The 22,881-nt window shown below is 36.5% G+C and overlaps 1 protein-coding gene across 1 annotated transcript in view; it reads left to right on the top strand.

The window, feature by feature from the left end:
- BARD1 (BRCA1 associated RING domain 1) overlaps nucleotides 1-22,141 on the top strand; it is a 132,697-nt gene extending 110,556 nt beyond the window's left edge. Inside the window, exons 9-10 of the mRNA XM_044667520.1 lie at nucleotides 20,501-20,598; nucleotides 21,809-22,141. Of these exons, the coding sequence (XP_044523455.1) occupies nucleotides 20,501-20,598; nucleotides 21,809-22,141 (431 nt within the window). The remainder of the gene's footprint in view (nucleotides 1-20,500; nucleotides 20,599-21,808) is intronic.
- Nucleotides 22,142-22,881: the final 740 nt, after the last annotated feature.

The following is a 22,881-nucleotide window of genomic DNA, read 5'->3' as shown; positions in this document are numbered from 1 at the left end:
CTAATCCAAACACTCATTTTACAGGTGAAAAAACTGAAGCTCAGAGAGACTAGATAACTTAATAAGAAGTTGAGATAAAATTAGAATGTAGCATTTTTTACTATCAGAGTCAGTAATAACATAAATCTGTTATTATCTTTTTGTGGGGAAGATAAATTTCTATGGAAATAGAGTAAGAATGGGTATTTTTAAACCCTTAATAGGAGTGAGGGAGAAATACATTACATACTTTATAAACCACCCCAAATCCAAGTTAACAAGTTCATACCTTTCCTCCAATGTTTTATCCTTAAATTGGAATCTGAGAAGGCTGTGACATTTTTAAAAGAGCACAATTCTAATTTTATCCAAATTTTGCTAGCTTGTCTGAAAAGATGAAAACAAAAGTTGTTCCCTAAACCATGTTTTTTTTCAATGCCCACACTGCAAATCAGTATAGATGACTATTGGGTCATAAGATCATAGATAATAGGGCACTGGAAGGGATCTGAGGTTCATCTAATCCCATCTCCTCATTTTTTAGGATGAAGTCAACTGAGAATGAGATTCCTTTGAATCCCTTCTACTCTCCAGACCTCTAAGACATTTACCCAAAAGACCTGAAAAGAAATAGACACACACTCCAGAAGCTTTATGGGCTAGTGTATAGAGGGCTGGCTGTAGAATAAGAAAGATTTGGGTCCAAATCATCTGAAATATGATTGTGATCCATGGCCACTCAAAACTTTTTAGTTCAACAAAGCAGCACTGTGGGATCATAAAATAAAGAACAGTAAGGGCAATAGGACCTCAAAAGAAGCACAAGTCTGGATAAAAATATTATATCTCTGCAATTAATAGTCTTATTATTGTTGGTAGGGTTTATTTGAGACTTAAAGAGGTTAATTAGGTTGTTTGGTTAAGGATCACACAGCAACTAGGTACCAGAGGTGGGATTCAAACCCAGATCTCCTTACCTTTGCCAAGCTCCCTTAATGCTTATTGATAAATCAGCTAAATCTCATTGTAAAAAAAAAATCTGTTGAATGTCATTTTGACATACAGCTGAATACAACTTCAATAGATAATGGATGCGTCTAATGTGAAAGAGATGAAGAAAGTTGAAACTTGGGTTACTGGTTTCAGTGAAAAGAAAAATCAATAAATTCATTCTTTATCTTCTTATTCAAAATATTAATTGTGGAAGGCTTTTCTGCCTAAATGAGGGCCATTAGTACTTGAAATTGCATCAGTTCTGTGCACCTGATCTTCCATACCAGTTAAACTGGCCAAACACACTAATTAAGGCAGTAGCTATTAGAAATGGTAGGCTAAATAGGAATAAAATATGATTTTGTTCTTTCTTTTCCTTGATTATATACATGCATCTGAGTTTAATCTTCAATGAATGTATACATCTATTTCTTAAAGATATTCCTTCAAAAATAGTCTTCTCTATACATTAATAAGTGGTAAATTTACTGAGATCTCAAATCTCTTATTAATATGCAAGTTGTGTTTAGCTGGACTTTATAATTAATAATGTTTGAGATAAAATTTGGCAGCTTGCTTCATAGTAGAATTTGGCTTTCTTATCAATATGCATTAAGCTGAAATATATTAAATGTATTCTATTGTGGAAGGAAAGAGGTTTTCAATATACATAGATTAGTAATTAGAATTTTGGCTTAAAAAGTGGAGGAAGAGTACATGAACATTAAATGGGGTTTACATGCAACCATAAAACCTAATGGTCTATGACAATATTATTTTAATCATTTTCTGTGGTCTGTAAAGCCTAGATACAAGTAAAGATATCATGGATGGACCATTAGCTTTGATTTTATATTTTCAGTCATTATTTTGATTTTCATTTACTCTGAACTATGGGATTTTGTAATGCCTGACTAATTTCTTTACCCTTTCCTCTCTCCTGTCCCCACCCACAGTTGTTTAAAACTGCCATATTTATGTGAATGACTAGTTTTCCCTCATTTCTGCATTTTCTTTGTGTTTTTTTCTTTCTGTGTCTTTTTTCTTTTTTCTTTTTTTAAACTGAGTGATGTCATCATAAAGCTTGTGGCCATAAAATGAAATGCAATTTGTTTATGGCAAAATCTGGTGTTTGCATGTGTCAGTGACCATTGTTCATTTTGGAGGAGTTTGGACAGGTAGTGGAAAATATATAAAACTATATTATATACATAAATTCTTTTGGCTTCCATAAGCAAGATGCCTACAAGCATTCTAAATATGCTTTTATTGGGAAGTTGAGTTTTGGAGGAAAATGATCTGGATTTCAGATGGTCTCTTCTCCCACTTCTGCCCCTCACTTTTATAATACGAATCTGATACCACTACTGCAGCTTTTCAGATAACCAGCATAGACTTGTGATAGATAATTTTGAGGATTTATAAAGAATGCTGATCTATCTGCTACTTTTAACATGTGACAAAAATAGTATTTTTGGTTCTTGTTCTAATTTTTCAGTTTAGTAGTTTACTATACTGTTTGTAACTTGAGAACCCATAGCAGAGATGATGCCCTATTTTCTTCGTGTAGTGTGTTTTATATCTCTAAGCAGTGTAAAATTCCATGTATTTCTGTCTTAGAGAGTTCTTAACCATATAAGAGAGGACCTGAGTTCAAATGTGGCCTCAGATACTTCCTTGCTGTGTAACCCTGGGCAAGTCACTTTCCCCATTTGCATAGACCTTTTACCTTCTGTCTTACAGTTGTTACTAAGACAGAAAGCAAGAGTTTAAAAAAATACAAGGAGCAAATGCATTCATGAAGGATAAAATAAGATATATTTTTAATTATATGAAATATAGTTTTGAAATATTGTGAGATATTTTTGATTATATAAAATAGAAACTTTTATACTAATTATCAATACAACTAAGATGAGTTGATTAAGGGAAAGCTCTTTTTATCAAATATATGATAAAGGTGTGATATCCAAAGTTAGATAAGGAACTAATACGAGTCCAAGAAAAATTCACCATTAGAAAACTGGCCAGAGTTTCTACCAACAGTTCTCAAAGACTTAGAAACTATAAATATGAAACGTTCCCAAGATGATGATTATAAGACATTTTAATTCAAAACAACCTTGAATTTTCAAAACCTTTTACCCAGCAAATTGCTGAAGCCAACTGACAAAATAAAGGTGTAGTCAGTGTTGGAGGAGAAAGATATGCACACCAATATATTGTTGGTGCAGCTATGAATTGGTCAAACCATTGTCCAAAACAATTTAGAATTACGCTAAGTAAATGACTAGAGTTAGTCATCTCTTTTGGTCCAGACATCCCTCTTCTTAGCATATATTCGAAGGAGATCAAAGATAGAAAGTTTATTTTCATATTCACCAAAATGTTCATAGCAACATCATAACAAAAACTGGTAACAATGTACATTGGTTATCAATTGGTAAGGTACCAAATGTGAAGATGATGGAATGATACTATGCTGTAAAAAATGATGACTCTGAAGAATTCAGTGTCAATGGAAGACTTAAAATAAACTAATAAAGAATGAGGTAAGCAGAATAGGAAAATAATATGCACAATGATCACAACAATGTAAATGAAAAGAACAGAAACCCTCAGAGCTGAACATAGTATAAATAGAATAACCAAGCTTTGTCCTCAGTCCCTATTCCCACCCCCCAAAAAAGAGAGATGAGAAACTATACCTTCATCCCTTCTCCACTGGGTACATCAGAGATTGTGGATGTAAAATATTGCATTCTCTCCATTTCATAGACCAGAAAACTGAGATGCATAGAGAAGTGGCTTGTCCCAAGTCACAGTTAATAAAAAGCAGTGAATGGGACCTCAGGATTCCCCAACCTGTGTCTTTTCTGCCCTCTTTCCCCTTCTTAAGCAATTATCTTTCCAAATAGTAAAAGCTTCTGTTAACAAAAATTTACTGTGGTCCTTGCAACCACAAGCTGCCTTTGATTAGTATGCAAAGACAACTGTCATCACTGATGTGGGTAGGGATGAATTAATGACTTTGAATTAAGCAGTGTTTGGGGAATTGTGTGGCTTACCTAAAAAGTGTTGTGATCAAGGGAAAGAGAAGCCTAACATGAAAGAGGGTAGACATGATCAGGAATACATCTGGGCTAAAAGAAACCCTTAGTTTTAATAGAGTAGGTAGGTCATCTCTGTTTTTCTGAAAAATGACAGCTTGTCAGCATCTTAACTTTTAATGGGAAATTTCAAAAGTAAATAGACTAAAATAAAAAATGCATTTTTAGAAGGACACTGACCCACTTGAAAATGTGCATTTGGCAAATTCTAGAGCATGTTGTTCCTCTCAGAGTAGTGGGGCTTGTTCCTGTAAAACCTTCTCTTATTTAGAGAGTGTTGACCATTGATGCTAGGTAATTTGCAGAGGCAATTACAGGGTATGCCATTGTGTTTTGTGTTGCTTTGGAGAAAAGGGTCAAGTCCATCCACTGAGTGAATGAGCTTAGCGGGAGATGAAGGTGTACTTTGTTTCACTGAAATATATGTTTGGACAAGGAAATAATATTTCAGCAAAAAAGTAAAATAAAATAAAACCAGAGGCATTCAGCTCAACTACTGTATATTTAAAAAAAAGAAATACTAAGCAAGCTTTCAGTTTATTTCATGATTGAGGTAAATATAAAAAAATGAAGGAGAAAAGTTAGACTTACAGAGAAGTTTAATGACGTGTGTGTGAAAATCCTGGCGGACTGTATGCAGATGAGAAAATTTTAAATAGTACCTTGTTTATATTTCATATTTTTCTTTTAAAAATTTTTTTCTCTTAAATGATAAAACCATTTTGGTAATGATATGAAAATGATTTTTTAAAAATATCTCATATTTTCAGAATCTCATAAACAAGGTTAATTCAGATTGCGAGAACATAATCTTTCTGAGGATTTCATTATATTAAACTTTGGATATGATATGCTGGAAGGAGCACCCTTTTCAAGCCAATGTGGAGTAGGACAGGGTGGTATGATGCTTCTGTGAGATGGGCCTGATAAGCTGGCCCAAGATCCTAGATGGTATATGAATCTAAGCTGAATGAGGAATGGTTACAATACTAACTGTAAGGTTTAAAGCAATGTCCAATACTCCAAGTATTAGATTTTATAAAGTTTATTAATAATCACTTGAAGTAAAGGAATAAAAAGCAAATAGAAGTATAAAAATGTAATTATCTAGCCAAAATAAAACCACATGAACAGTTTTTTTGCCTCTTCCAAAAAGCCTGCTTCAGTCAGCTGCTGATCACAAGAAGAGAGAGTAAGAGGTGGGGCTACCTAAAACTTATATCCTTTCTTCAGCATGTAATGTGAGGAGGAAAATGGGATGCTGGGAATAGTAGTTTTAGGGTTCACATTTTAATTACACAATCCCCCTGTGATTCCCATGGGAAACAAGCATGTAAAAATCTCCCAGATTTATATGCTTAGTTTTCCCATGAAATCAGTACACATAACCAACTCTCTCTAAAGATCTTCAACTAGAGATACATACAATATTGTACTTTCTAAGGGGAAATTACAATAATTTGGGGTTAAGGGGGAAATAAAAGAGAAAAAGAAGACCAATGATTGCTAGGCACATTGACAAAAAACCAATAAGAGGGCAGTCCCCTTTGGCATAAGAGTTTACATTCAAAATAAATGTGTTCAACACCCCACAGTTCAGTTCACCACATCCAAAAGTTCATTCTGGATCTTTTGCTGCAGTGTGAGGTTTCTGCAGAATTCTTTATAGCGCCTTCTCCAAACAGTTCACTTTCTAGATTCAGGGAGGTAGCAAATTTTTTATCCTAGAATTACCCTCAAAATAAAAAAAAAATTATAAACCTACAATTTTATGATAATTATATGATTTTCCCTGAGGACAGTGTTGTCAAACACATGGATAACCCTGAGATACGTGGCTGAGTTATGAGGTATGTGAATCGATTATTAAAAGGAAGTCAAAAACATAAAAAAAATATAGAAGGAAAGAAAGAAAAAATCAAAATTAAATAGTATATAAAAATTGTGAGTAAGCAAGAATAAGTCCATAGCACATCCTAGAATCAGGGCCCAATAAAGTGATTTATGTCCCACAAGCCTTTAAGACCATAGCAGCAATATGCATTTACCCAACCAGCAGCCAGGTCTACAAAAAATTTCCACATTGTGAAGGAAAAAGAAAAGGGACTAGATTTTAAAGCAGGTGGGAAATATACCCTGGTATGATTTTACCTTCACTTGCAGGGATAGAGGGGCCTGAATTACAGCCAAACCAAGGTACTTTGTTGAACCTGACATGGGGAAATCCTGCACCTGACGTTGTCAAACAGCCTCTTCCTTGAACCCCAAAACAAGTCCTCTGTCTTGGTGAAGATTCTCATCAATTCCACTGGGATTGTTTGGTCTCCTTGACCTTGTGCTTCTAGGCTCTTTTGTGATCCCTTCCCCTGGAATCAGACACAATCATTAACCAAAGTTCCATAATATTTAACAATCAATGGCAGGTTTTCATAGTCTAAAGCTTTTGGGTATTCATTAACATTAGGGCTAATGAATATTTTAAACTTATATTAGTGCAGAATAAAAAAAAAACATTAATACTGGTAACCTGCACTACAAGTACAAAAATGAAAGAAAACAGAAAACTCAGATACTTTATTGCATGTACAAGGAAAAACAATAAAAAATTAAAAAAAATCAAAATAAAAAATATAGTTCACAATCAGTGATACACTGTGTTACCCAAGGAGAGAAACAAAGGTGTCTCACCCCCAAATGAGATTCATTTCCTTTTTAACTTAGCCATGATCCACAGTGTGAGTGCAAATGATTTTAACCAACTAACAGCTTTCTAAAACAGTAGTATAACAGGTAATACACATTCAAAGTACCCAAATCCCCCAAATCACAAGAGCTCATTTAATGACAAAAGCAAACAAATTCGCTATCATATAGGATTCACATGAGTTGTGTGACATTAAAAAAAAAAACAAAAAACATACCTTTGAAGCACGTGGATACTTGTCACAAGTTCTCCAGATCTAGTCAGTCTTTCAGCCTTGGTTGAAATATTTTTAACAAAGTCTATCACTGCCATCATTCCAAAATTTGACAGAGGAGAGCCCAGAAAAACACAAACCTCTATACTACTGATGAAAACCTTTTGGCTCTAAAATGTCACCATGAATCTAGATCATTCTGGTGAAGGGTAGAGTAAGCTGAAGAGTTAGAAATGTAAGAACCATCCAGAATTCACTAGGCTTCATGGGAAATGCTTCCTTCCAAGAGCCATCAAGAGTTACCACGCCTCCTCCCCCCTCAACACCCTCCCCCCCAACCTTCCCACCTCCTCGATGAGACCGTAACAGCTGTAAAAGGTGTGGCCTTATATGTGTCATCCATTACATTTTTATAAATGAGGAGGTGAGGAATACAATAATGCTATTCATTTCAACTACTAAAAGGACCCTTACCTTTTGTTACAAGTAACTCAAAAAATAGGCAAATGATCAGTCAGGGGTAGTGGTGCTTCTAGATATCCTGAAAAATCACTTATGAAGACCTCTTAAAATCAGTTTAAATTTTTAGGTCATTAAATTCTCCAAAGGTTGTATACAGGTTGTAACCAGTTTGATGCCATTATCTGTGTGATAACTAATAAAGGCAAAAAGGAACAAAAGGCCGTTTAGGCAACATGTGACCTTGATGGATCTGTTGACAAACCTAACATCCATAAGGACTTATGGTTTTGCCACGAAAAAGGGTTTGTGCAAGTTGTTTATGGGCTTTTACAATGGTATTTTCTCCAGTCCAGTCATAGGGGGAGGTACAAATAAGGACATTGTAACAGCACATATAGCTAATGGCCAAACCACAGTAACAGAAAATGACATAGTGTAACAGAATATATTAAATTAGATCAATATGTGAACTTAAAAAAAATTAAATCTTAAAACAAACAATCAGCAAATACAATATATGTGACAGGATATAGGCACTGAATTCAAGAGTCCTTTTCTCCAATTCTAATAGCTGCATTACAGAGACTTCTTCACTATTTGAAGGGGAAAAAACAAACATCAGTGGAGTCTGAAAAGCTAAAAATTCACCTCTAGACTTTTTAAGATTCCTTCCCCTCCCCATTATCATCATCCCTCTAGATTCCTTTGGTCATACCTTTGGGGTTCCCCATACCCACACTGGGCATAGTGTGGACAAATGCCATATTGGGTGTGTTGTAGAGACTGGGCAGGCCAAAATGGCAAGGGGGTGTAGGGAACTGAATCTTCCCCCAGAATCTCAGGATTACTCAAGCCAATCACAAGAACAAGTGTACCCAGGAGCTGCAATAAGAAAAGACACCCAAAAACCAGTGGAAATGTGCATTGGCCATGGGTGGGGGTGGTGCGGGGGGTGAAGGGGAAAGTAGGAGCATAAATCATGTAACCATGTTAAAATGAATATTAATAAATGTTTAAAAAAAAAAAAAAAGAAAAGACACCCAAAAACTTTGAGCTGTGTGAGTTCTGTAATGCTCTCCCAGAATGGGAGCTGTTTGAGATAGGCAGGAAACTGGGCCATGCTTGCAGTTCTACTTATTAAATTGGTTACAAATCTACTTCCTTTTAGTAGGTGGCGCTAGTACTGGCTAGGAGTAAAGACCTCACAAGGCTAGTAGATGGAGACATGCCCTAATCAACCTTTGAATGGAGGATAGCCGAAAGGTTTAGCCTGAGACTAAGTTAGTGAGGGAAAACAAAAGCTTTCCATTTTAGGCACAGTGAAAGTAAAAACTCTTAGCTGAACTGGCTTGGGTTGGGGGGGCAGGTTTTAAGCGACTACCATGCTTGAGACCCACGTTGGGGTTTAGGAAAGGCCTTAAAGAGAGCAAACTTCTGGGTGTAAGACAAGGCTAAACTTTCTCAATTTAGCCCAATTAATACTTTCTAATTATTAAAAAATAAACAGAAATTATTAACTTCTAACACTCTGGGATTCTGGGCTACAAGATGGTAGCTTATTGGGGGATCAGGGTTGCTTCCCCCAGGTTAAAGGAGTCAGGAAGTTTAGAGGCTAATTGATACTATTGAAAAACAAACAAACAAAAGAAAAACACAACTGTCTTACCACGTCACAATGAGCAATGGCTATCCAGCTTCTTTCAGTTTAAGAGGAAAAAATGGGATTTAGATCTTGCCCTTCCACTTCCAAACGGCTTTTGGGTAGACAGTCAGCAGTGGGAAGCATCAGTAGGAGAATAGAGGCACGGATGGCTGAAGCAGCAGGAAGTGGCGGGAGCAGTGGGGCTTTTACAGCTTTATAGTCTTAGACTAATGGCTGTGGCCTGGAAGCTAATCTGTCTTGCTTTACGCACTTAGAGAGGAGTAAGGGTCCTAAACTCCAGACTTTGGGTCACCATAAATGTAAGATTTAAATCAATATCCAATACTCCAACTATTATATTTTTTAAAGTTTACTAATAATCACTTAAAGTAAAGGAATAAAAAGGATCAAAATGTAATTATCAAACCAAAATAAAACCACGTGAATAGTTTTCTCACCTCTCCCAAAAAGTCTACTTCAGCCAACTGCTGATCACAGGAAGAGAGAGTGAGAGGTGGCGCTACACAAAACTTATATCCTTCTTAAGTCAGCACGTAACATGAGGAGGAAAAGGAAAGTGGGATGCTGGGAATAGTAGTTCTAGGGTTCAAATTTTAATTACACCCAACCAACAGATGGCTAGTACATTTCCAAAAAAAACCAAAAAACACGTTGGGAAACTTATATCTGTCAATGCACTAAATGTTTTGACCTCCCAACAAAATTGAGTCATTCTTTTATTTGTAAAAAAATCTCTCCCAAATAGCCTTTAATACTATATAATATATATTAGCCTTTAATAACCAGTTCCTTTCAGTAGTGACTAGATTGTGAGCTCCTTGAAGAGAGGGACTTTTTGTCTTTAAATATGATTGATTGATTGAGTGGCCATAATCAGTCATCTGATTTAAATCATTTATTTATACATTGTGTGTCATCCTTTTTTTTTAACACATATTTTCCATCTTAAAATGAGTGCTGTGTTCTGGTTCCAAGGCTGAATAGGTTGTAAGGACTAGGCAATGGGGGATAAGTGACTTGCTCAGGGTCACAGAGCTAGGAAGTATCTGAGGCCAAATTTAAGCCCCTCTTGTCTCTAGGTCTGACTCTCAATCCACAAAGCCACCTAACTGCGCCCATGTGCTGGATATTTGAAGTGTACTTTGGTTTCTTTCTTTTCACAGAGTATTGACTAGCCAATCTAAGCCAAAAAATAATATATCCTCCCCAACTCCCACCCAGCCACCTTGGTTTTTTAAAAGATTATTTTAAATTGTTCCCAAAAAGCCTTTTTTCTTTTCTCCCTTTTTTAAAAAAATTTCCAATTTTTATAGGGGAGAAAGACTCTACCTACAAGTAATAGAAAGTATGGATGTTGCTAGGAAACGTTCTTGTTGAGTCAATAAAATCCCAATGCAAGGCCCCATCCCTGGCTCATTAAATGATTAACATTAATGTACTCAGTAACTGAGGACTCTAGCTGTTGCTGATGGTATTAGGAGTTAACATATCATTTCTAAACATGGTAGGAATGCCAAGGGGTACTTTAATTTTTGTTCTTCTTATATTTTATCTTAACTCTGTTTTCTTTTTAAATAAATCTCTTTTTTAAAGGAAGTTGACATCTGTAGGCATCTTAAGAGTTGGAATGAAAAAAAAAGAGTTGGAATGAAAGGTATTCTCTTCTGTAATTGTTATGGAATAGGTCATTAATACTGCTGGAGTTTCTCATCTATTTTTGAATTTTAGTAAAAAATTTTTTTAATTTTATTATTTTTTGAGTAATCTGGAATTTTACTTTTAGGTTTATTAGTTTCATCTGAATATTACTTTTCCCCTCATTGTGTGTGTGCATGCATGTATGTTTGCTTTGTTTTTAAGGTTTTTCTTTCCATTTATCGTAGCAGGAGGAGCACTGAATTTGGAGCTTAGAGGATCTGGGTTCAAATACCATCTCTACTACTTTCTACCTGATGACCTTGAACAAATTAATTTCTCTTCAAGGCTTGAATTTCCTTTATAAATGGCCTTGATGACAGCTATATCCACTATTCCCATTCTCATCTTATGAATTTATTCTTCTCTATGATTTTATTAATTTAGGATCCAACAATTTTTTATTACTGAATTGTAGTAGACCTAAAAGAAAACTCATGCAAGAAATTCTGCTTGCCAAGCTTGACTGAATATTTGCTTCATTCTGTGAAACCAGAAGTCCCTTAGTATAAAAAGAAAAAAAAATGTTCTAAGTTAAGATTATCTGTCTCTGAGGAGACAGACATTCCTTATCTTCCTGCTCAATTTATGAGTACCTAACACCTTTCCCCAAGGTGGGGAATATCCATTCCCTTGACATCATTCCTTTATTACAGGAAAATAATGTGCAGGTGTTGAAATTTTCTATGTCATCTCAGTTGGATTCCTAATTTGGCAGAACCAAGTAAACTCACTTGAGGAATCTTTAAACTTTCTGAAAAGTTCACATAATGTTCCTTAGCATCCAAAATGATAAAGCAGTTGTCTTTTATTATAGAGGGTCACACCCAGGCAAAAGGTAAATTTTTTCCCTTCTCAGTCATTGGGGGACAGGATAGGAATGTCTAAATTTGAACAAGATTATAATCAATACACTCTTTCCTGCTTTTTTCCTTTTTTTTTCATCTAGGCTGGAAATACAGATAAATAAATGATACAGTTTTGAATTTCTCCTTTCTAAATGATCTAGGCCTTCTACTTCCTTCATTTGGAAGTAATTATCATTTTATTTCAAAATTATGGGAAATTTTTTCTTTAGAGTTCTGGTGCATCCATGACACAAATAAGGTTGAGAATGTCTAACTTAATATTGTAATAATTGTTTATTTTGAGGAGCAGCTAGGTGGCTCAATGGATTGAGAGCCAGTGGTAGAGATGGGAGGTCCTGGGTTCAAATATGATCTCAAACACTTCCTAGATGGGTGACCCTCCTTAAGTCATTCAACTACCCATTGCTTAGCCCATAACACTCCTCTGCCTTAGATCCAATATTGGTTCTAAGACAGAAGGCATGGTTTAAAAAAAAAAAAGCTTATGTATGAATGCTACCTGTGGTATGCCATAAAAGGGAGAAATCAAGCTCAACAATTATAAAATTATGTAGCATTTTGTTGAAAATTGGCTTGGAGAAAGGATTTGCTCTAAGAGGACTTAAAAAGTATAAAGAGAAAAGAAGTATATTCCATTCTTTAACTGGCAATTTGTGTGTGTCTGTGTATGTGTGTTTTAAATTTCATTTAATTAAGAATATTTTTCCATGGTTACATGATTCATGTTCTTTCACTCCCCTCCTGTAGCGAGCACGCAATTCCACTGGATTTTACATGTGTCATTAAAATTGACACTTTTTCAATTAAGTAGATATCCCCTACCGACAGTCTATTTTGTGACTTAAGGTACCTACACCCAGAAAAATGACTTTGGGGAGGGGGAAAGAGATGGTCCATATTAATTTCTGTTTGCTCTGTTATCACGTCAGTCTCTAAATATTAGAAATGCAAAGTGAGGGAGGCAGCTGCGTAGCTCAGTGAAGTGAGAGTCAGGCCTAGAGACAGGAGGTCCTAGGTTCAAACCCGGCCTCAGCCACTTCCCAGCTGTGTGACCCTGGGCAAGTCACTTGACCCCCATTGCCCACCCTTACCAATCTTCCACCTATGAGACAATACACCGAAGTACAAGGGTTTAAAAAAAAAAAAAGAAAAGAAATGCAAAGTGATATTTGGCATTCAAAAGTCAAATTGTTAACTTTCTTATACTTGTAGTAGCGTTAAAAGATGACAATACTACAACAATAGTTGGCAATATTTAGAATACATAAGAAAGTTGGACCTAGAATTTTCCCATCTGTATTGGACCCAAAGTATTGGCTCAAACTGATTTTTATCTCAAAAAAACAAAAAAAACAAAAAAACAACCCCTTCCAATTTTTTTTTACTTCTACACAAAGTGTTGCTATCAGTATTTTGGTCCATAAATGTCACTTTTCTGTCATTGCACTCCTTGGATCATTTGGAGAATAATTTTTCTTGTATAATTTTCATATTGTTTTCTAGAATGGTTAAGGTCATTTCACAGCTTTATCAAATTAGTATTACTGTGTTTGTCCTCTCATAGTCGCAGTATCATCAGTTTCATTGGTGCGAGATGATAACGTATCACTTGTTTTCACATATTATCTTGTGTGTTTATCTTATTATTAGGAATTTGGAGTATTTAATATAAGTATGGTTGTATATTGTATCCCTTGAAAATTTCTCATTCTTTGAACCCCCCCTTCCTAATGAAAATGGCTCTTAGTCAAGTATTTGTTTATTTCCTATATTTCTCAGATGCCTAGCTTTAATTTGAAGTATTGAATGCCAAGAAGAAAGGCCTTAGCTATATACAGGAATCCTTTCCCCTGATTTTTATCCCTTCACTCCCAAATAAAGTTATCTTGTCCTCTTTTTGTATATAACTTATTTATATAATATGGACATATTTTCTCCCCTAATGGAATGTAAGTTCCTTTAGGGCAGGGATTGTTTTGTATTTATCTGTTTCCCCAGTGCCTGGAACATGATAGGTCACTTAATACATTTGTTTTGGTTAATCTTTCGATTCAGACTTGGAAATCTTATATGATAGAGTGTTTTGTGAAACCAGGACAGCCTTTAATTTAATTTCTGCAAGTTGATTTTCTGAGGTTGATCTTAGCTCACTTTCACAATTATTGAGCTACTTAAGGAAACTAATTTTTCATTATTCCTAACTCAACAAATACTAGCAAATGTAAACATTTCCATATACAGGACAGATTTTATATGAAGCCATCAATCTCCATTATGGCCAGCAATTTTTTTTTAGTATATACTAAATTCAGCCCATTAATCCTAAGCTGTCTCATTTGTTTCTGTTTCTTTTGAACCTCCTTCTGTTCTTTCCTGTTCATTTAAAAAATGTTTTATTGATCCACTTTTTATTGGTATCTCTATCATTTAAAATTCCCCTGTTGCCTCCACTTCTCTCTCCTTCTCCTCTATCAAGTTTAATACAGGCTGTCAAGTCCACCTTTAGAAGTTGTCTCATTCTTTCAGTCCATTGCCTCTTAATCAAATGTTGAAAAGCTAACTTTGCCATCAGTCCCATAGAATCATGGCTGTTCTTTGCATCAATCTATATTCTTAAGTATTTCATAGGTGTTTTTATTTACAATATTTTATAGTCACCATATTCTCCTGCTTCTGCTCCCTACAAGTCTGCCCAGGTCTCTCACAAACCATTTCTTTTATCAGCAGTATTCGTTAAAGTCATATACTATAATTTGTTAAGCTCCTTGTTCCCCAGTGAAATAAACATCTCCTTAGTTCTTGTTCTTTGATAAAACAACAACAAAATGTTGATGGAAATATTTTGTGTGTGTGTATTTATGGGTCATTTTCCTTTTTTGTGTGATGTCCATGTGCACAGTTCAATGACTTTCTGGATATTGTTCCAAATTGCTTTCCAGAATGGTTGGACTGATTCACATACAGCTCCACGAAAATTGCATTAACGTGTCTGGCCTTCATCTTCCCCTCCAACAATTGTCATTTTCAATTTTTGTCATCTTTTCCAGTTTAATGGGGCATGAAGTGGAACCTCAGAGTTGTTATAGTTCGCTTTTCTCTGATTATTAGTGACTGGGAGAAATTTTTTCACCTAGTTGTTCATAGTTTGCTTTTCTTTGGAGAACTACAACTCTTAATAGCCTTATAAATAGTGGCAGCTCAGGGGAATCCAAATTGCCACAATATGGAACCCCATTAGTCTCCCCTGGAGTTTATAAAAACAAAATTTTCTAGTCCCAGCCTCTCCATTCATTCCTAATGTTGCTTTAAGGTAGCTAGAGAAGACATGAGGAATCAGGAACCTTACCATAATTGGGGGGTTCCTATATTTCTTTGGTCTCCCAGAGAAACAATTCTAATGGTAATAAAGAACATTTTGACATCTTGTCTCTGATCTCAAATCCTGAACCCTGCCTTTTTTCCTTTGTAGCGAACTATCAATGCATAGCCTATACTCAACCCACAGTAGATTGAATCCTGGTTGTGAGAAACATTTGATTCTAAAAGGACTTTTTCGAGGGTAGAGTTGGTGAGACCTTGACCACTGGGGCTTCCTTCTCATGATGGGCAGAGTAGACCATCTGGATGGTCCCTGATCCATAGACAGAAGCTCAGTGATGGCTGCAGTACTTTTAAAGCCTTGCCAGAGTCTCAGATGACCATCTCATTTTGCCATCATAGATGCCAAAGACTTAAATTATTTCTTAGTAGTAGAACTTAGCTAATCTTTGTTAAGGTTTTTCTGAGGTATTGCTTGAACATCCTTGATGGTCCTCCATGTGCTAGATCTAACAGAAGAGTTTGAATAAAGCCGTATTTAGGATAAATTATAAGACTCAGTCTCATAATACTTTTTCATCATTGGCATCTTTCAACTTCAAATCATTTCCATCAAATAAACTTACAACCAAGGATTTCTCTCCATACTGTAAATCAGTTGATAACCAGGACATAATTCCAATTCTCTACTAAAAAAAGTTTGTATCTTCAGCCTTAGTTTAATTCTGATTAAATCTGATGTCACTGTAAATCAGATGTGAATTATGTAACCATTAGATTTGTGGTTTATGTTTTGATTTCCAAAAATAGATTAAAATTTTAAAATCCATACTATAACTTTACCTTCACAAGCATCTATATTATTATTTGATCAGATTTTATATATATACATGTAAATCTAAATATTTAAATCTAATCTAAATATTAGAGTAGGTATTTAAATTGGCATTTAAAAATAAATGTCAAGTTATGTTGTATTTTATTGCTTCCTTTAAATAAATCAATCACTAAGAATTTATTAAGTGCTTAATATAAACCTCCCTATGCTAATTGCTATTACAGAGCTAGGATTTGTGAGTTTTTATTCCTGTTTTGCCACTGTCAGTGGGACCTTGATCAAGTCATATCATCTGTCTAAGCCTTAATTTCTTCATATGTAAAATTGAGACATTAATTTTTGGTGCTTTCTTATTCCCAAGAGTCTCTGATGTCACAAGTTGCATTCTTTAAGTAGGCTCCCAACTTGCCCTTGATCTGATATTAAGGATTGGTAGTAGGTGATATATTCCATTTCCCTCTGCCCAGCTCTTTCTCCTCTTACCCAGATATGGCTGACCACAAGCTGTCCAATTTGGCCCCACAGTATACCTTCAAAACTAGAATTAAGTGCTGCCATTTGTATACCCCCCGGTCCTCCTGATGGGTGATGGCAGGCAGGCAATGCTTGCATTTGAAATCTGGCACCACTTAGTCTAAGCCTCAGAGTGCCATATTTCAACCACAGAGCTCTGCCAGACCTGGGTTGGTGCTAGCTGCCAGCAAATGGCATGCAAGCAGGGGAAACCCCCTGCCCGCTGCCAGATCTTGGAGTGTTGCTAATAATGACGAGGCTGGAGTTCTGTCTATCCTCTCTGCTCCTTAGCTGCTATAATAGGAGCACACATCCAAGTCAGTAGGGTGTTTTTAGACAGCTTGCAGCCTCTTACCCTACCCAACTCTTGAGAGAGATTTTCTTTTTGTTTGGCAAATTAGAATTCACATTACACAGTCATTGAATTTTGGAGTAAAAAGGGACCCCTGTGGCCATCTGATCCAACCTATGTATATTTTTTAAAAATCATCTTGATGAAAATATATACTCCTTGAGGGCAGGAAGTTTTTTTTGCCTTTATTCCCAATGCTTTGAATAGTGTTGAGTATACAAGTAAACAATAGATAAAGAATTGTTGATGGATTGTACCCAACCTGTGGCCATCCAACTTAAAGGGATTGGAGGGATTCAAGACCACCTTGCAGACCCCCAGGGCAAGCCAGTCCTCTTTTATATAGTTCTTATTGTTAGGAAGTTTGTCTTGATAGCTTCCAGTCATTACTCTTAATTTTGCCCCTAGGAGAGTCAAGCAGAACAAGTCTACCCCTTCTATCTGGGGCATCCTTTCAAAGAACTCAGACAGCTCTATTTTTTCTGCTCTTCTCCCCTGAGGCATCCTTTCTCTCTGCTAAATTAATAACAGCTCTCATCTAGCAAGAGCTTTCTAGTTTACAAAGCATTTTCCTCAAATGGCCAAAGGTAATCTCAAACCCTATTTAGTTCTATTGAACAAGTATTTATGGAGCAACTGTTACAAAATAAAATTAAAGGTACTATTCTTCCTTCAAGTAGCTTCCAACTTCTCATCAGAGAGAGAAGACTTAACACAGGCTTGCAGTGGGCAACATTAAGGTAGTATGTAATGTAGTGCCACTGTGAGTATTGTTGAATTTTAAGAGTTCAGTGTATTAATGGAAGAGAAAGAAAATAATATGAATCAAAGTAGTTTGGAGAATATTTCATGGTTGACATGGGATTTTTTCCTATTCTTGAATGTTGATGCTTTTCAACTCAAACATTAAATGCCTACTGTATACAAGGCATAGTAAGACAATGTCCTGTAGTACGTGGAGCCAGCTTGAGAGCTGGGACAACCTGGGTTTAAGTCCAGTCTTTAATACCTTCTGGCTGTGTCAACCTAGGCAAGTTATCTAAGCTCTCACTGCTTTAGGCAGCTTTCTAAGTTTATAAATTGTAGATAAATTATAAATTCTATAAATTATAGAAAGAGATGGCACTGTCCTCCATTGGCAGAGAGAATTTTTCTGGTATTAGCAAAGTCACAAGGCTGGTTCCTATCCTTATCCTGGCTAGAACTCTGGGCACTAATCTGGATACAAAATCAATAACTAGGGGAAGAGAAAGACTCAGGCAAGACTTAGTAGGGATGCCAGGGGTTCTGTTAGGTGGCAGTGACAGAATGAATTACAGACAAGGAAAACTTATTTTACAAAACCTCAAAGGCAATAAGTGAAATATTGTCCTCTGGTCAGTTCGACTGGACTCAATCAAGAGGCATTTATTAAAAGCCGACTACATGCCAAGACCTGTGGTAGGCACCAGGGATTATTTTTTGCTCTTTGTTTTCAAAGAGGTCCAGTAATATCAGGGGTTGATGTGTTGGCTTGTGCATGTCTTGGATTTAAGCCAGACAGCAGTGCACAAAGTCGTCAGCCTCACTCTCTCTTCCATAGACATTCAGGAGAGGCAGAAATCAGGACAACTGGAAATGGCCCTGGATGCAGTGAATGACTTTGTCATCTTCAATGTCTTCCCAAGCTCTAGGTGCTCCAGAGTACCTGCTTCTACCGCTTTCATGGCCATTGGAACAAATTGCTCACATCCACCCATTCTGCAGGGGAAAGAAAGTCTTCTCGTGTGGGGTAAATAATCCCCCTAATTTACTGATGGGGTTATTGGTGACCCATTGATTGAGGCACCTATTTTAATATTTCTACCCATCATGGCTTTGATACCCATTCTGATAGCTTCAAGATTGGGTCTTTACTTGTTCAAATGTCAACTGAAATTTCAATAATTTCAAATGTTGACTGAAATTTCAACAAATTTCAAACTTTTCTAAATAGGAAAAAAAAGTTAACCTGATTTAGGCAATCTGCTGAGAAAAGATCAATTTATATCTCATCCTGGAGGCAGGCAATAGAGAAAACCTCTTGGTCACCATCCATTTGTGGGGGACACACCGGAATGGGGAGAGAGTTGAGGCAGGCACTACAGTAATCAAGGTTTTAAGAGGTTATAGATTATAAGGTCCTGAACTAAAGAAGTAACTATAGGAGTTGAGGGAGGAGGAATCAGATACAAGAGATGTGGATATAGAGAGAACAGTATTTGTTCACTGATTGGATGTGTAGGATGAGGGAGAGTGAGGAATTAAGGGGACCTGGAGGAGAAATCAGGAAGGTCTGGAAGAGAGGGAAGCTTGGAAGAGTGGGGAGAACAAGATGGTGAGCCTGGTTTTGGACATGAATTGTCTCCAAGGTAGCAAGTTTGGATCATCCAGTGAGCAAATGGTGATATGATACCCAAAGTCAGAGGGGATACTGGGGCACATAGGTAGGATCTTGGAGTCATCTGCATAAAAATTATAACTAAGCCCATGGGAGCTGATGCTCCAAGCTTGGAAGCACCAAGAAACTGTAAAGAAAGAAAAGAAAGGGGGCCCAAGTCTGAGCCTTGGTGATTACCTCCCTTTAGGGGTTACAACCTGGATGATTAACCAGCAGAAGAAACTGGGAATGAGCAGTCTAGTCAGACAAAGAGGCAGAGAATGAAGAAATTTAGTATTACCATAACCCAGAGAAAATAGAGGAAATGGTTCATTGAAAGGGTCTCATGCATCAGTTAGAGTAAGAGGGATGAAAACAGAACATATCATCAAAGTTGTTTTATTATATTATCTCTCCCATTAGACTGAGAATGGAGTATTCTAAGGGCTTAACACAGTACCCTGCACAAAAGAGGTTCTTTTTTTTTTTTTAAACCCTTACCTTATGTCTTAGAATCAATACTGAATATCAGTGATTCCAAGGCAGAAGAGCGGTAAAGGCAGTTGGGGTTAAGTGGCTTGCCCAGGGGTAGACCCCCTGTCTCTGGGCCTGGCTCTCTATCCACTGAGCCACTTAATTCCCCCTTCACTGTAGGTTTTTAATAAATGCTTATTGATTTGATTTCAACCATCAGATTTAGCAACTATGATATTGGTGGGGACATTCTCAGTTGGATGATAAGGTTGGAAGCAATTTCACAAAGGGCTCAGGTGTGAATGAGAAGTAGAAACAGTGAATGTAGACCTTTTTTTCCCCCCTTAGGAGTTAAAAAAAAAAAAAAGAGATATAGAACATTGTATTGAGAGGATGATAGGGTCTAGTGAAGGTTTTTTTTTTTTTTTAAGGATGGGGAAATTTGGGCATGTTTGAAAGTAATAATAAAACCAGCAGGAGCCAGAAAGTGTGTGAAAAGGGGATACTTAAGAAAAAAGACTAGAAAAGTAGGATTACCCTAAAATTATCCTCTTTTATGGTTCTTTGTCTATGGGCATGTGTGTATATCTGTGTGCTCTACTTAGAAGAATATTGTGGTTTAATTACTTCAGAAAAGAGACAAAATTACAATTCTAGCATTGACCCAATTCTAGTGTTTGTTTTACCGCTCTTGAGAAGAAATTCAAGCCAAGAAAATTGTTTCTCTCTCTGATCTGCTTTTTAAATACATAAGGTTTCTGTTTCAAGTGTGGCAACAAACTAATAATATTGCTATAAAGAATAAACAGTGATTCCTCCAAACAGTTTTATGATTTCTGTTAAACATCTGTGGTAAAGACATGCTCCTTAGCTGATGTTTATTTTGTTATTTTTTTAATCGTTCTCTTCTCTTTCCAGGGGTAAAGGCCTGTCTAGAAAGCAGAATGTGTGAACCAGAGGAAAACTATGAAATGCCTGGTGGTCCACAGAGAAGCAGGCTCAACAGAGAACAGCTGGTATTTTCCTTCTCATAGGTTTCATCATTATTTTTGTTCTGATGATGGTGTGTAGATCATCATCATCGCTTAATATTACCATCACTGCTGCTGTGAAAAATGGCCCTTGCCCTTTCCTCAAGTAGAGTCGACTGATTAAAATTTTAATTGTGCTTATTTCAAGCACTTGATTCTGAAAGATGGTCACGATGCGCAGTAAAATCCAAAAAGGTAATAATTTCATACTGTTAATGGATTTCTGGCATCTCGAATATTCCCATAAACCTTTCAGAATCTGAGGTAAGTCTCAAAATACAGGAAATAGCTCCAAAGAAGACTTACAGCTGCTGCTCGGATTTAACTGCCATATGTCTTCTTCGCCATGTGTCCCCATTTTAATAGGCAATCTGAAGTGCTATTGTCCCTTTGGTTTTTACACCTTTGGGAAAATTATAAGGGACTACCTACTAAAAACTTCTTTAATGAGGGAAGGTATCTGAAAGAGGGAAACGTGAGGGGGCTTTATCATGGGCAAGTAACATGTGATAGTCTACTGAGTTCTAAGAATTCTCAAAGCTCCCCCCCAACCTTGACTCCCCTCATTTGGAAGTCCTGCTTGCTTCAGCTATCCATTATGAGCAATTTGGTAATTCTAGAGGCTTCTGACTGACTCTGCAGCCCTGGAAATAGAGGGTTAAGGATATTCAAATTTAATTATGTTGAAGAGTAGGGGTCATCCCTGGAGGGCCACCTACTGTCTTCTTCCTAGTTATTTCTAGTGTAACCAAATGTTTGCAATCAACATTTCTGAATCCACATGGATCAAGGTTCTCAGACATTAAACATGCCCAATCTATACATACAGCAGATATATAAGTAGAGAGTCCTTGTTTTTCTACTTTAGCAAAATCTGCCCAATGATAAGGAAATAAGGATGAGTTTCAGAAATACAATTAATTGAGGTTGGTAAATTAGACAGTGGATTAAAATAAATGATGGAGGTAAAATTTACAAATGTTACAAATGAAAATTGCTTATCTACACATGCAATTTTCCTTAACCAAAATACTAGGTTGATTCAAAGAATCATTTTACCTATTGTCTGACTCTTTAATTGATTTCCTAGGTGACACTAATTTTTCTTTTATTCCTCTTGTTCGCCTAAAGCACACAACTCTCTGGATGTTAGTTTCCCATTAACAGATTTTTTTTTCCTTCATTTTTCTTTCAGCTGCCAAAGTTGTTTGATGGCTGTTACTTCTATTTTGAGGGAATTTTCAAACATCATTCAAAGGATGAGCTTGTAAAACTGGCCAAAGAATCTGGAGGGCAGATCCTCAATCGAAAGCCAAAACCAGACAGTGATGTGACCCAGACGATCAATACGGTATCATACCACGCCAGACCTGACTCTGATCAGCGCTTCTGCACTCAGTATATCCTCTACGATGCTTCCTCCAATTATCGCCCAGAGAGGGTTCGTCAGGGCAAAGTTTGGATGGCCCCCTCCAACTGGTTCATAGACTGCTTGATGGCATTCCAGGTGCTTCCTGTGACCGAGTGAAAGCCATTCCCTCTGCCAGGTGGGACTTGGGCACTTTGACAGAAACCCGACGGTCGTCCTTGCGTTTGTTGACCAGTCACATTTTTCCACCAACGATGGCACCATTCAGATTTTTTTTTTCTTCCTTGAATTTTATAAAATCGATTTTGTCATTGCTTACTGTTTAGAATTCAATCCACGTTTCCCATTTAGATACTGTGACTGCTTTGAGAAGGTGTTGCTTTAAGAGACCTGGGGTTTAATATTCATTATGTCATTCTACTAAAATCATTAGCTTTTGGAGATCAATGAGAGTATATCAGAACCATTGGTGAGATATATGCAAGTTGTATCATTACTGTCAAGCCACTTAATGGGCTTTGATGAAAAACCCACACTTGCCATAATGAGTACTTACTGTCAAACAGGAGGCAGGGAATTTTGTGAAAAGAATTATTCTGAAAATGCGTGAATGAAAATGAGAAGAAAGTACATATTTGATCCAACTAATCACAGATTTTAAAATGCTTGACTGTTTTCTCTCTTGTCTCTGTATTGGACTTCTCAGCGTTCTTGCATTTGGCTTTAATATTATTTACTTGGTTGTCTGTCCTTAGTATTTTGCTATTGGAAAAAATCATGATCCCAAGACTCATTTGTGTATGTGTGTCTTGAGCAAATCAGCAATGAGCTGGTGCCTTTTTGTTTAATGATACATTATTAATTGATTATTACATTGTGAAGCTTTTCTGTTTTTTTTT

The sequence above is a fragment of the Gracilinanus agilis genome, chromosome 3 (assembly GCF_016433145.1).
Source record: "Gracilinanus agilis isolate LMUSP501 chromosome 3, AgileGrace, whole genome shotgun sequence".
In the NCBI taxonomy this organism is placed as follows: Eukaryota; Metazoa; Chordata; class Mammalia; order Didelphimorphia; family Didelphidae; genus Gracilinanus; species Gracilinanus agilis.
This window is presented reverse-complemented; position numbering and strand designations above follow the sequence as displayed.